Source organism: Haliotis cracherodii, unplaced genomic scaffold (genome assembly GCF_022045235.1).
Source record: "Haliotis cracherodii isolate W230 unplaced genomic scaffold, xgHalCrac1.p SCAF_6, whole genome shotgun sequence".
NCBI lineage: Eukaryota > Metazoa > Mollusca > Gastropoda > Lepetellida > Haliotidae > Haliotis > Haliotis cracherodii.
This window is the reverse complement of record NW_027266319.1, coordinates 37,336,705-37,354,729: the sequence shown is the minus strand read 5'-3', so window position 1 is coordinate 37,354,729 and position 18,025 is coordinate 37,336,705. Positions and strand designations below refer to the sequence as shown.

The 18,025-nt window shown below is 38.1% G+C and overlaps 1 protein-coding gene across 7 annotated transcripts in view; it reads left to right on the top strand.

Annotated features, from left to right (window-relative positions):
- LOC139445885 (voltage-dependent calcium channel subunit alpha-2/delta-2-like) overlaps window positions 1-18,025 on the top strand; it is a 127,296-nt gene that overhangs the window by 51,193 nt on the left and 58,078 nt on the right. For 4 of the 7 annotated variants that reach the window (XM_071227125.1, XM_071227126.1, XM_071227124.1 and 1 more), the window contains exons 1-5: window positions 3,102-3,378; window positions 6,172-6,253; window positions 11,308-11,445; window positions 12,887-12,946; window positions 14,551-14,680. In XM_071227125.1, the coding sequence (XP_071083226.1) occupies window positions 3,275-3,378; window positions 6,172-6,253; window positions 11,308-11,445; window positions 12,887-12,946; window positions 14,551-14,680 (514 nt within the window). In that variant the 5' untranslated portion in view covers window positions 3,102-3,274. Of the gene's footprint in view, window positions 1-2,436; window positions 2,458-3,051; window positions 3,379-6,171; window positions 6,254-11,307; window positions 11,446-12,886; window positions 12,947-14,550; window positions 14,681-18,025 lie in introns of those variants that run through there. The other 3 variants (XM_071227120.1, XM_071227119.1, XM_071227121.1) reach the window with 3 other exon arrangements.

Sequence of the window (18,025 nt, the reverse complement as noted above, 5' to 3'; positions counted from 1 at the left end):
TTTCCCACTGCCAAATGACAGGAAGGTCAAATAATACTATAAAGACATTTCTACGTATCCACGATTCTTTAATCCGAACATGCGTTAATCCGGATGATTCTACAAACGGCACCGTCAGTATTAAAGATGTTTCGCTGTAAATACAAGTCATCAGGGGAAGACATATCCCCCTGGTCTCGTGCATTTCGGAAATGGAGTTTGGCCACTTCCACCCCACTTTTGGTTCACTGCCATTGGACACCTTCATTTCAGTTAAGACGAAAAGATAATGCTGTTCAGTATTTTTCAACATTCCAAATCACCACAAGGCAGCAGTTCACCCTTAGACTGATCTGTATAGCACGTTTCATCTAGAAATATTAAACAGTTTAGGAGTTCTGCTCCGGAAACGAACACTACCCTCATTTTCAGTATAAGTCCTACTTGTCGTCATGAAAAAAAACTTTTAAGAAAATTTTAAGAAAACCCCAAAATCCCAAATCATCAACAGGCGCCAGTTCACCACTTGACTGATCTGTATAGCAAGTTTCATCAAGAAATAATCAACAGTTTTGGAGTTCTGCTCCAGAAACGAGCACTACGCATTTTCAGTTAAGTCAAACTTGTCGTCATGAAAATAAAATCAATAAAAATAAAATCCCAAATTATAAAAGGCACCAGTTTACCACTAGAATGATATTTATAACAAGTTTGAACAAGAAATATTAAAAGGTTTTGGAGTTCTGTCCCGGAAATGGAAAATAACTTGTTTTCATACTGAAAATCATGAAAACAAAAAATAATTAAAAAGAATAAAAATCCTAAATTACCAAAAGGCACCAGTTCAAAACTAGATTGATCTGTATATAGAAAGTGTTCAGAAAACAGAAAACAGACGGCTGACGGACGGACGGACATGCTGGCAGCTATATATCCCATCTTTCAAACCGGGGGGTGGGGTGGGGTGAGGTGAGGTGAGGTGAGGTGAGGTGTGTGTGTTGGGGAGGGGTAATAATTCCTCATTGTGTAATGCTCAACAGCATTTGACGACCCTAAATGATGCATCGTTTAGCGCAAAGGATCCGGTCGATGCATAACTCATCCCCAAATGTGATTAAAATCATAAGAATTCTTTCATTGTATTCTCATCGTATGGAATAATCTCATTCCTCTCTTTGGTGCCTTCGCCTTTCAACTACGTATTGGAATGCGTCTATCGGACGTGACGTGGGCCGGTGGGATTTTCACAATCTCATTTCTCTTCACAAATTGGATTAGTAGTGAACTGGTGCCACTTTTTGTTAGCAGGTTATATGATTACGGCTGTTTCACTTCGTTTGAGATTTATTCAATCTGTGTCACTAATTGGATATTAAGAAAAAACAATGCCTACTATGCATTTGATTTGACGTCTCTTTTTCCCATGGGTTTTCTTAAGTTCTGAAAATCGAAAGACATCTTTCCTATGGGAGACTTTCCCGCATATGGACATCCCACAAATTAGCTATGGTGTTATTGAATCATGTTTCTAATGAAAATCACACGTTTAGGTTGCAAAAAATGGACATTTTGGTTTGGATTGCCGTTCTTCCATCCCTCGACTCCGCATCTTCTCACCGTGTGATATATTTAATATAACGTGTTTATAACGTAAATTTCCAAATCCAAAGATGGTTATGCATTTCGAAATATTTTGATTGTAGTGCAAGTACATACAGTTTTGTATTTATCATTGCGAATTGTTTAAAGAAAATTGAAGTTCATATTATTCATTTTTAGTTATGTCCATTAAATGGTGTAATTGTTTGTTTGTGTATTTGTTTGTTGTGTAATGCCGTAATCAGCAATATTCCAGCTGTATGACGGCGGTCTGTAAATAATCGAGTCCAGTGATTGACATCATGAGCAATGATCCCTGCATTTGGGATTCGATAATATGCATCAATCAAGTCAGCGAGTCTGACCAATTCTAACCCGGATCTCCACGGGTGATGTGTTGTGATACAGTTTACAAACTGACAGTGTGATGTAATTAAAAAAAAATATTTATGTCACTTTTTGCTCAAATTTACTCATATATAATTGTCACTTACAATTCTTGAAATATAAGGCAAGGCTTAAAACCCATTAAAACAACGCATGTGAACGGAGTACATTTTGCGTAACAAAAGAACATCCAAATATCTTTTGATATTAAAAAATGACGTGTGTCTTGGTTGTTCAACATAATGATAAAATAACGGACAAGCAACATTCGTTCCATATTTGAAATGCGCTTGATTGCCATGATAATGATGACACGAAGAGGGTGGGGGGTGGGTTGGTACTGGGTTGTCTGTCGTTGTGTTACGTAGCAATGTCATTCATTACCATTGTAACTACAACCATCTGTAGCACTGCCGCCCGCTGAGGTAAATCTGTAATTGGCCGTAGACTCCCCTGCTCATTTACAAGCAGCCGTTACCCCGCATCAGACCGGTAAGCTTCGTGTGTGAATATTTGCCTATGCTGCTAATCTTTGACTTGGTACTTTTTCAGACTATTGACTTTTTCGGGATTCGGATTGCTAGGCGATCATAACATCGGAGAAAAATTATGTTTGAAATGTTCTCAATACACTGTTTGAACGTTTGATTATGATACGTGCTCGGAACATCAAACGCAATGAAAGATGGCGTTTGACCTGATTGATTACATGTTAGGTTGTTGTATTGTGTTTATTACTAGCTGCTTTCATCGCTGTTTTACTGCTGGGCATGTATGGCACGTGGCAACAGATGTTCATCCCAAACAGGTGTGACAAACCATCACCACACTGACCCGTGCACGCAAAACGCATGAATCCCGTGCGCCAAGGGCGCTATCCATTTCACTCAATATCATTGACTTGTCATGGGATATATTCACCGCAAAGTGAACGTACATTCTGCCTTCTTCACCCTTAAATGAAATGAAAGCAATGACGACCCTATCAGAATCACACGTAGGGATTATAATATAGAAAGCGAGATCGATAAATGGTCTACGGACAGATGAAATGCACTGGATTGGCGTGATGGTTCAGTGAGGCTGGGAAATCGTTAGGAGACTCGTCACTGGAAGGTTTACTGAATGAACCACTAGCGGGGCTGAGAGCGACATGCCTATGTAAATAGCTCGTTACGTACACGCAGTTCTGTGTGTAATCCCACAGAAGCTTTCTCTGCAGCTGCCATTACTCGTAATTACGGCGTATTTCACTTTTGGTACAGATTCTGGGCCGGATTCAGAGCGAGGCTGAAGAGAGCGAACCAAAATGGCGACATCACAGCGCGACTGGCTTGTCGTTTATGTGCTATTTTCTGTAATTGCCAGCCGATTTATCCTATGTGTTACACCGGAAAAGCCACCATTAGAAAGGTAGGTTAATTTTGATGTTCGTTTATTCCTATTTGGGTTAATAGAGTAGGTAATAATAGTTGAACGATCGTCGATGGAAACTCCATTCTCTGACTGTTGAATATAAGGAATTGCCTGGTGTATATATGGCATCGAATCTTACTTCGTTAGAATCTTTCTCTCGTGCCTGTTGTGCGTTTTGTTTACGGGACATATTTGGTCAATTTGGATTAAATATTTGTGTAAGATGTTTTTGCTATGTAATTACATCTTCATTTGGCGTAAATTAGTACCGTTATGTTGTGTCAACCCGAGTCGGTCGATATGAAGAAGGAATGATCTATTTATAGCTTGAGTAATTTGCAGATTCCATAATAGTCTGGAGACTGTGTGTTCCGTTACCCTGTACACAGGCAATCACCTCCAGGTATCATTCAATGAAAATATCGTCTCAAACAAGGGGGTGAATGTCATGTTATGCATATATGTATAACCGTTAACTGCAAACGCGATGTTAATAAAGCATTACTTTTATGTTATTAGTTTTGCAAGACATTTTCGTATAGTATGGATTGGACTAACATTTTGTCTCTAAAATGAAAAGAGTTGAGGATTTTCTTTGTTGGTTTGCCTTTTATTATGGAGGAGCCCAGAGAATCTCTTCATTTTCTTCATGAAACTGAATAAATCTAGACTTGGCGAAATATTGTTCCATGTGTAGACTTGCTTAGGTGTCTTGGGATATTTTCAATCCATGTGAGAGACTTTGTTAATGCCACAGTTCTAGTTGAAATGTAGTCTTTGGTGATTTTTGAAGATGTTTATAAATAATAAATTATTTTTGAGAAAAGTTTCAAATATACATCCTGTTAACTGCTATAACGAGGAAAAATGAAAGTATTTGAGAAAAGTTATTGTAACTTTATTTAAGAAATATATGTAGAAATCACAGGTAGTTTTCACCACAATGCAGAATATGATTAAATGGATGGCATAATCAAGTACATTTTCACCATGTTTCTACCTCTCCTAAGAAAATTATTTTCAATCAAGATTTGCTTATATTTAACTATGACAACAATGCTTTCTGAAAATCTATAAAATCAGCCTTAACAGCACATTTAAGATATTTAAGCCTTATGTATACATATTGTCCAAAAGATGCAAGTGTTGAAAAGTCTAGTTTCTTTATCATGTAAAAACCCCCAATAATCATGATAATCCACACAACCTCATCTTCCCGAGGCAAGAGAGTTAACTGACTATAAAAGTCCAATTCCACCCTTGTCGAACTAGGCTGGTAGTCTGTGCATAGTCCAATCAAATTCGCACACCAAAATCAAAATCCGGTTCGTAAACTGTCGTGCAGATTTTGGTTGTTTGCAGGATTTGCAAAGCATGTGCACCGCTAACTTGTTGTCAGCAGATATTTTCCAAATCTTTTCATGTTTTTAATCAAGGTGCTCACGTGATTTGATGCATTTCGTGATGTAAGACCTGTTTGATCACAATCAAGATCTTGATTATCGATCCGATCGTTTAGACTGGGCGCCACCATTTGTGTGAAGCAAACGCAAGTGATACGAGAGGTGGAATCTGATTGGTCCATAGGAGAGGCTTAGAAGGGACATAACTAGTAATAACCACTGGTGGCGCTACAATCGAGCCCAGTAATTCCCGCCTAGTTTGGCAAGGGTGGAAACTGGACTTTCATAGTCAGTTAATTCTCTTGCCTTGGAAAGATACACAACCTATGCTTGTAGTAGGAGGCGATTCAATGGGTTAGGTGGTCTGGCCTGGTGGCAGATTTGATAATTTACAGACTGCCATCATGTTGCTGGAATATTGCTAAGTGTGTCATAAATCAACAAACAAACAATCAATCTGGATATTGTGGGATAATAATTTATTTTGAATTTTTTTGTATTTTTTGCAAACTCGATAAACAAGTAATCATTTGGTAATTATTGTGATAATATTAGTGCAAAAAAAATTTTTTTGTGGTGCCTTAGGGTCTGTCTTTAGATATTCTGGAGAATTGGGTGTGTCTGTTAGGTGGATAAATTATCCCAGAAAATGCTTGAAAACAATAACTATGCTTTTGACTGTTGAAAAAAAAGTAATTGTCTACCACAATAAAATATGTTGTTGCAAGATGCCTTTTTACATAAAAATATTTAGGTTCCTTTGCATGAATCTCTCCCCCCCCCCCCCAATTTTTTTTTTTTTGCAGTTGTCACTGATTAGATATCCAATCTCCATACAAAATTAGTGGTTTTGTTGAATCAACAGTTCAAGTACATAATACTGAGGGGTTATTAAAGTTCTTTTGCTTAACTATAATGGTACCCTGACATCCATTGTTTGATCTAGTGGGACAACATGGACTCACCATGCTGTAGGAATATTACTGTAGACCAAGCAGTGACCCACCCTTCATAATGTGGCATGGGTAACCCAGTCATATGAGGCGCCGCAATTCGCTGTGCAGAGTAGTGTCCCTTGGGCATGCCAGAAACCTATGATCGTATGTTCAAATCCCAGTTCGCTCGGTTTATATTTCTAGGTTTGTCAGCACCATACCTGTGCTTGTGGGTTTCACCGAAGTGGTAAACATCTGAGACCTGCATCACCTCGGGCTTTCCTCCCACATTAAGCTGACATGCTGTGATATAACTGGAATACTGTTAAAATCAGTGTTAAAACCAACTCACTCACTCACATGTCACAGGCCAGTTAGCTCATTTGTGGCCATACTATGTATTTTATGTGTGTCTTTTACCATGTTTATATAGGAATTGGTCTATTTTTCAGGGTAAAAGTGTGGTCAGATGCCCTCAGTGACTTTTGGAATACCCATGTTTCTACACTCACAGGAATTGATGTAGTTGAAAAGGTTAGTGATATAAGTCAGTTGAATATGGGGGAAACATTAAAAGCAGCAATCTCTTTATAATCAGATCACTTACTATGATACAATACCTTGATCTGACAAGCCTTTCATTGAAGGTCATGCCAAGTAAACCCTGAGTAAACTTTAACCACTCAATCTAAATGAAGGCTACATGGATTCTTGAACCAAGCAGATGTCGGCTTTCGAAATTGGATTTTTTTTATTTTAACCAAAGAAAGCCCACACAGAACAGGAATATTCATCTTTTACCTCTTTTGGGTGCAGATACCATAGAGTTTGACAATGACAGGGTATATGAGGTATTTCCAATGCTTTGCTTGCATGTATTGAGACGTTTGAAGCATAGATGCTGATTTGCTGATAAGGAAGTGCACCTGATATGACATTTGTAGGTGTCCTCCGATCAGCATGCAGAAACAGGGTTTTACTAAGACCTTCAAAACTAGGTATCCAGAGGACCCCTAAGTACTATATTTCAAGGGTCCTCACAGAAAATATGAAGGTCCTGTTAAGTAATTAAATGGTGTAGTGTACTGTACTGTAAGACTTGTATAAGTATTTAAGAATTTGATACAATGAAGATTTTTGTGCATGCCTCGGGATGCAATAGTTTTTCTGCATCCATTCTATGCATTTGTACATACTGGATGCACATTTCTGCATCACATTAAACCGTTCAGAGAGGTATTATATCAGAGTAGAAAATCCATTAAAATGAGTTGCAAAACAGTTGCAGCTTTTTGCTTCAGGTACTTCAATCAGTATTGTGGCACATCCAATAGGAATATTCCTAGTTAATCTACCAATGATTACCCAGTGTGTTATGTCTTCATGATAAATTGACTGCTATGTGGTGCCTCATCATGCTCATGGACTAGGTGGTCAGACTCAGTGACTTGATTGATTCACTCCCAAAAGGCTGCTCACAATATTGATCACTGGTTCAGACTGGTTTATTTACAGTGAATATTGCAGAGTTATATATCTTAAGTCTGGCTCTACCTTAGAATTGGGAGGCATGAGTGGCCTAGTCGTCTAAGGCGACGCAATTCGCTGTGCTGAGTTGCATCCCTTGGGAATGCCAGAAAACTATGATTGTTGGTTCAAATCCTGGTTCACCCCAATAACAATTCTAGGTTTGTCAGCAGTATACCCATGCTTGTGGGTTTCTTTGAAGTGGTAAACATCTGAGACCTCAGTCGCTTCGGGCTTTCCTCTCATATTAAGCTGATTTACGCTGGTGATACAACTGCAATAATATTAAAAGTGGTTTTAAACTCACTCACTCACTGACTCATTAGAATTGGTCCATGTTAATCCAAAAGCAATTGTCCTAGAAGATCAACATACTTTTGAGCAGGTTACCCCCCTGTCAGAACTCATTCTCTTTCTGGACAATTAAAAATTTGTTCGAAAACATTGTATGCATATGAACATGATGAACCTTGTGGCAATATAGACATGAAGTTAATCATAAAAAATGTCATTTTCCAAAGCGGAAATTGAAAAGTATCAGATATTTCTTCACCTAAGTCGACATGTTGTCCACACAACCTCTAGACACATGTTGTTTTTTGCCATGTTTTCTATTTAAGTTACTAGTTAGTCATTTCTAGAAAGACTTTGATTGCCCTCTCCTTGCTCTTATATATGTAGCCAAAGCCAGCATTCTAGAAATTGCCCAATCCAAAACTTTTTGAGCGATCAAGCCTGTCATGTTCATGAACAGGAACCAGAGACAGATAACTCTAAATTCCACTATCTACCACTAACAGCACTCTACATTTTACCAGGACTTCAATAATTCGCTGCAATCTCTACTGCCAAATAACAAAGACTGTCTTTTTCGATTTCAAGAAAAGGGCCTGTTTCTAGAACTTTATTGGTGAGTGAGTGGCCATCTATCATGATCTATGTGCTCAGAACTCGTGTTAACCATTCCAAACTTTGCATGGGCCCGGATGAAGAGATGGGGAGGGTTTGCTTGGTCATTTGAATAAATATGTTACATCAGTAAAGGGAGTGCTGTTGTGCAAAAGCACATTTTTTCATAATTTCAGAAGTATTTTATCATTGTGTTTTAACACTGCATTGAAATTGATGCTAAACATGTAAAATTATGCATTAAATCCTCTTTCTCTATCTTGATCCTATGATAATTGGATACATGACACCTCAACCAAACCAAGCTTGGACTATTGTAATGATATTAACATGAACTAGAAAATTTTAATTCACAGTTTCAGTGTTTCCGTTTACCGGTAATTACCAGTTTTTAACCGGTAAAATTAGGCTAGGACCAGTAATTCATGTGACTGCCTGTCCCAGTGGACTGGCAAATAAAGTACCTAATAAATCTTTGTTATTGAACCAAACATCGGCGATATTTATATAAGTATATTTTTCCAATGAAGTCAGCTTGTCTATTACCACCAGGGTTTCCCCTTGTCTATTTTTGGTGCTGGGAAATAACATTTCGCTTTGTTTGAGGTAAAATATATATTTGTAATGACTAAGTATCGAAATATTTTTTAAAAAAGGAGTAAATTGTGAGTGAACATTGTGTGAATGACATGTAGATCTAACAATGTTACTTCAGAGATGACGTTACATGACGATGAAAGAATTAAAACCAGGTAATTTCATGCATTTTTTTATACGTTGATTGTTGGGTCTGACAAAAATAAAGGGGGACCAGTAATTTTTAGAGTTGCCAGTCCACCAGGACTGGCAGTTTCAAAAGCCAGCGGGAACACCGAGTTTGGAATTTTACTGACATTTAAAGCAGAATTGGGCCTTTGAACATATCTAGAGTGAAGGAGTTTGAACATATCTAGAGTGAAGGAGTTAAAATTTAATGCCACATTGGCATTATTTCATCCATATAGTGACAAAGCATGTCTAGATATATCGCTGGGACTTCATACCTAATGCAGATACCTACTTGTATATCGGTTTCCATAGTGTTAGCTCACCTGACTCAAAAAGGCATGCGTTAGCATGGTTAGATTTGGACGAAGGGCATCAAAAGCATGTCAGTTTTGAGTGTAACCCATCAGCGCCAGAAAATCCATATTTTTGAAAAAATAGAAAAATAGTGGAATGAAATCTGGATATAAGAGTGGTTCTGTCATCTTAAGTGAAACATTATTTATCAAGCACAAATTGGTTAATGTTCCTTGCGATTTGACATGGTTAAGATTGATACTTTTGAGTTTTCCTGCTAATTCTGGTTCACCACCATTAGCCTAGAACCTCATATCAATTAAATAAAGCGATTTAAGCTAAGTGTATTTCTGTGCTTGCTATTTAAAAGGCTTTATTGCCAACAGATTGCTTCGAAATAGGTTGGTTGGTTTGTTGTTTTAAGCCGCACTCATCAATATTTCAACTATATGACCGCGGTCTGTAAATAATCGAGTCTGGACCAGACAATCCAGTAATTGATATCATGAGCATCGATCCACGCAATTGGGATCGATGACATGCATCAACCAAGTCAGCCAACCTGACCACCCGATCCCGTTAATCGCCTCTTACGACAAGCATAGTCACCTTTCAGGTAAATCAGGTAGAAATAGTACGGATGCTTTCATACAGACGAAACTATCAATCACTGTAACTGAAGAAAAGACACATTTTGTTCAATAATAACTGATATAGAAATGGTATATTTTCTTTGCAAAAATGGTTTGAGTAAAACCTGTACTATTTCTGAAATAACAGCGACAAAAACTCATGTTTTTCCAACATAATTCTTTTTATGGAATTATATATGACTACTGTGTCCCCTTTCTTTGTATCAAAAGCCACATGGGTTATCTGTATTGATCACTGAGAGACTGCAGCAGGAGGGACAGTGAGGAGACCTGAGTTTGATTCCCTACATGGGTACAGTGTGTGAAGCCCATTTCTGGTGTCCCCCACTGGGATATTCCTGGAATACTGCTAAAACCGGTGTATAACCATACCCCCTCGCAGAGAAAGAATATTGGGCTGAATGTCACTACTTGAGGGACAGGATGCCGATAACCATGATAACATTACAATGGATAACTTGTTACCCAATCCATTTCAATCTAAATAAACTAATTTTAAACAGAAAAACATCAACATATTCCAGGGCTCTAGATACATGTTCTGAGCCATTGAGTATTTACTCACATGGTATCATTCACATGGGTATATATCGTATTCCTTGGCTATTTGAGTATTCAATATATCGGATATATTTTGACTCCCTTTGGTCATGTCTGTTGGGTATTTAATTACATGTTGCATAATTTTGCTTAAAATTCAGTTCTTGGAGACAATTTGTGCATTATTTACAGCAGCAGAAATCGTGCCTTTCATATGCACATAAAGTTCTAGGCCAAAAAACAAAAGAAAAGAAACGCAAATTGAAAAGGCTACTTGGGTTCCTTCGCAAAGTGTTGCTTTACCATTGGGAGTGTGACATGTTCCATATGTATTTAAGCACAGTTAATTGCGTAATGGCAATTTATTTGTGTATTTTGCTTAATGCATGCTCACCTGGAGCTCTGATAATTTGACAGATTAGATGACTAATCGGTGTTCAGGTGTTTGTCTGGACCTGTTCTGAGACCAATATTTGATTGCAGGAAATATGACTACAAATTTCCCAATTCATGTTTGTAAAGTCATTACCAATTTGCTAAAGCCTCCATAGAGATGACTTGTATATCACAGAAAACAAGACTAATATTGAGCATGTTGAGGAAGAAGATTCAATTCTTAGTTTTATATTACTGCAATGAAAGCAGTGTTAAATTACAATGTTAAAATACCTTTAATAAAATCTCAGTTTTGAATTAAATTATTTTTTTCACAATTTGACTGATGTTTAGAAAAAATCTGTACAATGGTGACATTTTCACTGAAACAATTGTCCCATTATAAATGACATGAGTAAAATGCTTGGGCTGGTCTTGTTTAAGTGTTTTAATAGTTAACCCAATAAGCTGTTCGCTGTATTAAAATATCTGTTTCTCAAAGTATGTTGTTTCCTTTTACAGGAATATAAATTTCCCCGATCAAGAGAAGGTGCGGTTGATATTCAAACAACTTTTACTAAGGTGGACCCGGCCACACTTGTCAGTAATATGTCCCAGAAACTGAAAGCCATGTTGGACACGAAGATGGATGCACTACAGGTTGGTTACCATTATTACAGGTCACATATCAGGCAAAGATAAGCAGTGTCGGTTGCCGAGGGAAGGTGAATGGGTGACTGTTTTCGGGAGCTTGACTTGTGAGAGATTCTAGGGCTTCTGTCCTGCCTGTCCCACATCAGAACACATCTTTATGTATGTGGTGCCTCCTTATGCAAGATCTCCTTTTTCAAAATACATCTCTCTTCATCCAGCTGTAGGGGGCACGGGTGGCCCAGTCGTCTAAGGCACTGTGATTCGCCGTGCAGAGTTGCATCCCTTGGGCTCGCCAGAAACCTATGATTGTGGGTGCAAATCCCGGTTCGCCCCGATTAGGTTTCTAGGTTTGTCAGCACCATACCAGTGCTCGTGGGTTTCACCGAAGTGGTAAAAGTCTGAGACCTCCATCACTTCCGGCTTTCCTCCCACATTAAGCTAACACGCCGTGATATAAATGGAATACTGTTAAAAGCGGCGTTAAACCCAACTCACTCACTCACTCATCCAGCTGTAAATGGGTACTCAGTAGGATGAGATGGTTCTGTTACTGTTAAAGGGCGTCAGCACTCCAAATTTGAATGTATTGAAATACAGATGTCCGCTTCTTGACGGATTCAAAATTTGGGACTAAAATCTCAACTGGGTTCAGTGCTAATTAGCATCTGGTGAATGCGCTGGCTAATTAAAGTGGCGGAAAGTTGGAGTATTGTTGCCCTTTAACCTTCAAGCCTCTCATTTGTATACTATATGAAATTTGAGGGCACACTTATCAATAAGGGTAGGAACATGTAGCGCCATAAGGATTCACTTGGTGAATGAATCTGGCACACTTAGAATGGATGCATCGTTGTTGTTACATGAATAATGGTAATAGGTCAGCAACATTCTCTATGAATGCCATCTATTTCGAACAAAGTCAGCTTGTCTGTCACCATCCGGGTTTCCCTTTGTCAATTTTAGCATTGTTTAGTGCAAGGAAGTAACATTTTGTCTTGCTTTGAGGTTAAATATTTACTTTTAGCTACTTAGTCTCGAAATATTTTAAAAAAAGGAGAAATTTGTTTTTTGGCTGGAAGTAAATTCTGATTCTGTTCAACTTGAAGGTGATTTGTGATTGTGTAACTCATTGGAAGTCTTTTTTTCTCCGTAGAAGAGTTCTGTACTGGCCAGAGACTTAATTCAGTTTGATCAGTTATATTTAAAACATTATATAATGTTTTGCTTCATTTTTGTTTTCATATCATTCTTTTTAATCCATCATACATGAAATCGGACGCAAAATTATCGTTTTTTTTTCCATCTTAATATTGTGATTGTCCTTCAAAAATGCAGTCTGGCAATTAAAATTAATGTTGTCTACTTTTGTATTTTCACCCCTGAACCAAATCCAGAAACTGAAAAATACATTTAACGTTATCTGATTCCATTTCATTGTTTGTTACAGAACTCTGTGAACAAAGCAGAAGACGCAGCTGCCAACCACATGTGGGACTCCTCTCTTAATGTGAGTAACCAAATATGTCCACTTAAAGTTTGTTTGTTTGTTTGTTTGTTGTTTAACTCTGCACTCAGCAATATTCCTGTCCACTTAAAGTAAAAGACTTATACTAACTAGCCCTCTTGTTTTAATAATTATGGTAAACCTGTAAGGACTGCAGGCTGTGTGGGGTAGCCTAGTGGTTAAAGTGTTCGCTCATCAGACCAAAGACCCATTTTCGAATTCCCCACATGGGTGCTATGTATGAAGCCATCTTCTGGTGTCCCCTTCCATGATATTGTTGGAATATTGCTAAAAGTAGTGTTAAACCATACACCCTCATCCAAACAGAGCAGGTCCCTAGCAAATCATGCTTGTAGAAAGAGCAGACAAGATGGGGTGACAGGATAAGCAGAATGAAGACATCATTGCTCAGGCATGGCCTTGTGGATGGATGGTTCATCAGCCTGGAAATTGGAAGATTGGTGGTTCAATCGCCAGCCCCTTTATAACAAAGATTGTGCTTGTTGTTAACCTGCCTATCACTCGACATTCAGGGCCTAAAACAAGGACTGGTCAGCTCTCTTGTCTGAGTGGGGTTAACCAATGTTCTGGTAATTACTAGTTTTTTACCGATAAAATTAGGCTTAGACAGGTAATTCATGTGACTGTCAGTCCCTATGGTTCCGCAAATAAAGTACCTAAAAATCTTTGTTGTTGAACAAAACATCGGGGATATTCACATACTGCGGTGTGTATAATTTTCAAATGAAGTCAGCTTGCCTGTTACCATCAGGTTTCCCCTTGTCTATTTTTATTGCAAGGCAATAACATTTCACTTTGCTCCACAGTTTACATGGTTAAATATATCTTTCTTGTGACTTAGACTCAAAATATTACAACAAAAAAGAGAAATTTGTGACTGGACTTTGTGTGAATGATGTGTAGATCTAACTAAGTTACTTCAGAGATGACATCATTGCATTGAACATGATGTTGAAAGAATTAAAACCAGGTAATTCTCATACTTTTTTTAACTTGTTGAAAGTTGGGACTGACAAAAATTAGGGGGACTGGTAATGTTTTGAGTTGCCAGTCCATCAGGACTGACAGTTTCAAAAGCCACCGGGAACACTGGGTTAACATGTTAAACTGTGGCATGGTATCTCAGTGGGCACACGCTCACACGCTCACACACTCACACACTCACATGCTCACACACTCACACACTCACACACTCATACGCTCACACGCTCACACGCTCACACACTCACATGCTCACACACTCACATGCTCACACGCTCACACGCTCACACACTCACATGCTCACATGCTCACACGCTCACACACTCACATGCTCACACACTCACATGCTCACACACTCACACGCTCACACACTCACACACTCATACGCTCATACGCTCACACAATCACACACATGCATGCTAGATAAGTGCAATAATGTTGATCTCAACGTTGAACCCCATTTCATCTCACCTCATTGCTCATGATATCAACCACTGGTTTGTACTTGATTATTGCTGCCTACAGCATTAAAGGACATAAATAACTCTATTTATAATATCCTTCAGTAAATTTGTGGTAATTAACTAATTTGTTTCATGTTTCAGAAAGAAGAGGTCAAATATAAAAACGCAAAGGACATGATGAACGAGCCTTTAGCATACACTGAGAGGTTCGAACAGAAGGTCAATTTCTCTTTTTCCAGTGTGCACATTCCTGTGGAAATATATGATGGAGGTAGGTACAGTACAAAACTGCTCTCTTAGTATTATTAGTGGTATACATGAAAGTGATCAATTGTATTTTAGTTATGTAATCTGTGGTTTATTTTACCATGTTTACATTGTTTAATAATTTAAAATATGTTTGATTATCATGATTATTTTTATCAATATCCTTGATTATGAATCAGTTCAAGTTATCAATTGATATGTGTTGGTAGGCTTTTGATTTGTAATAAAAAGTTATTTTCAAGCAGTTGTAGGAATTTTTTTGTTTGATTTCGGCTACCATGGTTGAACATGTTGAAGTGTTGGTATATATCATTTGTGTATTAAATACATATGTGTGTTTCAACTGAAATCTTTAGTTCTGTGGGGATATAAATGTGACCATATTATGCTCAGGACAGACCAATTTTGTTATTTTATGGCTGAATCTAACCTTAGTTTGCAAACGTGAGAGGAAATAACCTCCATCAAGAATATTATTGGCAGACATATTTTACAGCCATCTTCAGTGCAGTATTTTGAATTGTATTCTTTTCTTAATTAAACTGTTGATTTATAATTGGAATTGTCTGCCCTCATCCATTGTTTTTTTTGGGTCCAGCATCTTGGCATGAAAATAGATGAATAAGACTGGTCTGGTCTTTGCGTGATATCTGACCCGTAATACTCCGATATGATACCTCTCTGCATGAAGCACTGATGGACAGGTCGTCTAAGGTGAACTTTCTGATCAGCCAATCAATGTCCATCTTCCCGAGGCAAGGGAATTAACTGACTGTGAAAGTTAAGTTTCCACCCTTGTCAAACTAGACTGAAATTCCTGGGCTCGATCCTAGCACCATCAGTGTTTTGCCCCATCTATGTCCCTCCTATTGACCAATCAGATTCCACCTCTCTTATAATTTGCATTTGCTTAAAGAAAATGGCGGGGCCAGTCAAGATGACCTTAATGATAATCAGAATCTATATCGTGATAAAATGGGTCTTACCTCGCAAAGTGCATCAAATCACGTGAACACCTTGATTATAAACATGAAAAGATTTGGAAAATATCTGTTGACCCAGAGTTGGCGGTACACATGCTTTGCAAATCATGTAATCGATTGAAATCTGCATGGCAGTTTACAAATTGTATGTTGATTTCATTACAAGATTTTGATTGAACCATGTACAGACTGGTTAGTCAAGCCAAAATATCTCATAATACCAGCCTAGTTTGGCAAGGGTAGAAACTGTACTTTTTTAGTCAGTTAACACCCTTGCCTCAGGAAGATGATCAATGTCAAGGCTTCCAAATTATCAGTACCAGTGAGCTAAGCATTCAGAAAGGCATGCCTGGTTTCTGAATCTCGAATGACCAGTTCTGAATGTAAGTAATGAAGGCTGCAGCATGACGTTGTTGTGGATGTTTTATACTCTCTGAGCACATAAGAACATTGTGGTCTTGTGGGAGAGCATCTGCCCTGAGAGCATAAGGTTGGTAGTTTGATCCCAAGCCGCAACATACCAACAGACATTAAAAGATGGTACTTAAAGTTGCCATGCTTGGTGCTCGGCATTAAGGGGATAAACAAGGATGTATTCATGTTAAACTTGGGTGCATGGTACTTCAGGGGCAAGCACTCTAAAATCGGCATTAGTCAAAACTAGGACAAGCAGCCCCCCAAACCCCCACCAACCCCCAACCCCCCCACACGTGGCACTATATAAAAGCAATAATCTTGGACGGGACATTTAACCCCATTTCACCTCACCTTCCCTGATATGACATTCTTTTGAGGTGTCCTCACATTTTCACACAGAGAGGTATCGTGTTGGGTTGAAAGATCTGATTTGAATGAGATTGAGCCATGTCACTCCTGTTGCATTAATGTAATATCATGAATGAGCAAGCATATGTTGGTCTACCACGGAATTCAATTATGTGGTGGCTATGTCTGGGAAACTTGTAAGATAACTAAAATCTGTAGGCATGGAGTTACCTCAAAATAAAAGTACAGTTTCCACACTTCCTGAACTAGGCTGGAGTTTTGTGACTCGATCATAGCACCACCAATTATTGTGTCCCCATGTCCCTCCTATTGACCGATCAGATTCCACCTCAGATATCACTTTCATTTGTTTTAAAAAAATGGCTGTGCTCAGTCAAGATGGATAATCATGATCTATTTTGTAATAAGACTGATCTTACCTCGTGAAGAGCATCAAATCCCGTGTGCACCTTGATTAAAAACATGAAAAGATTTGGAAAATATCTGGCGACGTCGAGTTGCTGATACATGTACACATGCTTGGGAAATGCTGCAGTCGACCGAAATCTGCATGGCAGTCACTATGTTGTTTATGAACCAAATATACATTTCATTGCGCGATTTTGCATCACTATGTATAGACTCGTTAGTCCAGTCAAAATACAACTAGAAAATCCCAGCCTAGTTCATCAAGGATGGAAACTGGACTTTTATGGTCAGTTAACACTCTTGCCTCGGGAAGATGGTAAATACTGTATATGACCGCGGATAAGCCGACCCTGTATATAAGCCGAGGTGTTAACTTGACCATTGAAATTCGGCTTATACACGGTCATATACGGTAAGTGACTCTAGATGAGACCACCCAGTAGGTATAGCATAAGCATATTGCCATGTCACACATCAGCCAGGTTACACATGATGACCACCCAATCTTTGTTTGGATTTGCTCTAGCATACTTGGAGTTGTGGGGATTGTCAACTCACTTATAAATGATTGTTTTTTTATGGTAGCATTATTGTTTGACTTCCCAATAAAACTGCTTGTTAAATAATCAGAATTAATGTCGACAGCTGGAGTCTTAGTCCATAATAATAACTGTTGGATGTGACTTAAAAATGTCAACAAAAGAGATAGACAATTTCTGTTTTTAGTTAATTTCGGAAATACATAATGGCCTTTATTTTATCATATACGGTGTCATTTATTGTAGAGCATTAATGAATTCATCACACCTGTAGAAAATATATTTAATTTATGTAAGAATTTAGAAATTCTCTCTTTAGAAGACGTAATATTCATAAATTGGATATTCCTTTCATGCATAAAAATGCATTTACCAGTGCAGACGTGTTCATCCAAATGTTATAGTTTATGACCTGATGTTCTTCATCATAATCTAATTATGAAGAGGAAACTATGTATAATTCAGAATATTTACCCTGTTCTTTTTTGTTGTTCAGTTTTTGTTCAAATTCCCTTTACTGTTTAATAACTGATTTCAAGCCATCAATGGCCGATATTGTGTGTTGTGCCTTTTTGTGCGGATGTCGATAATCCAAGTTTTGACAGGGTTTTCATTGATACTTTTATTCCTATT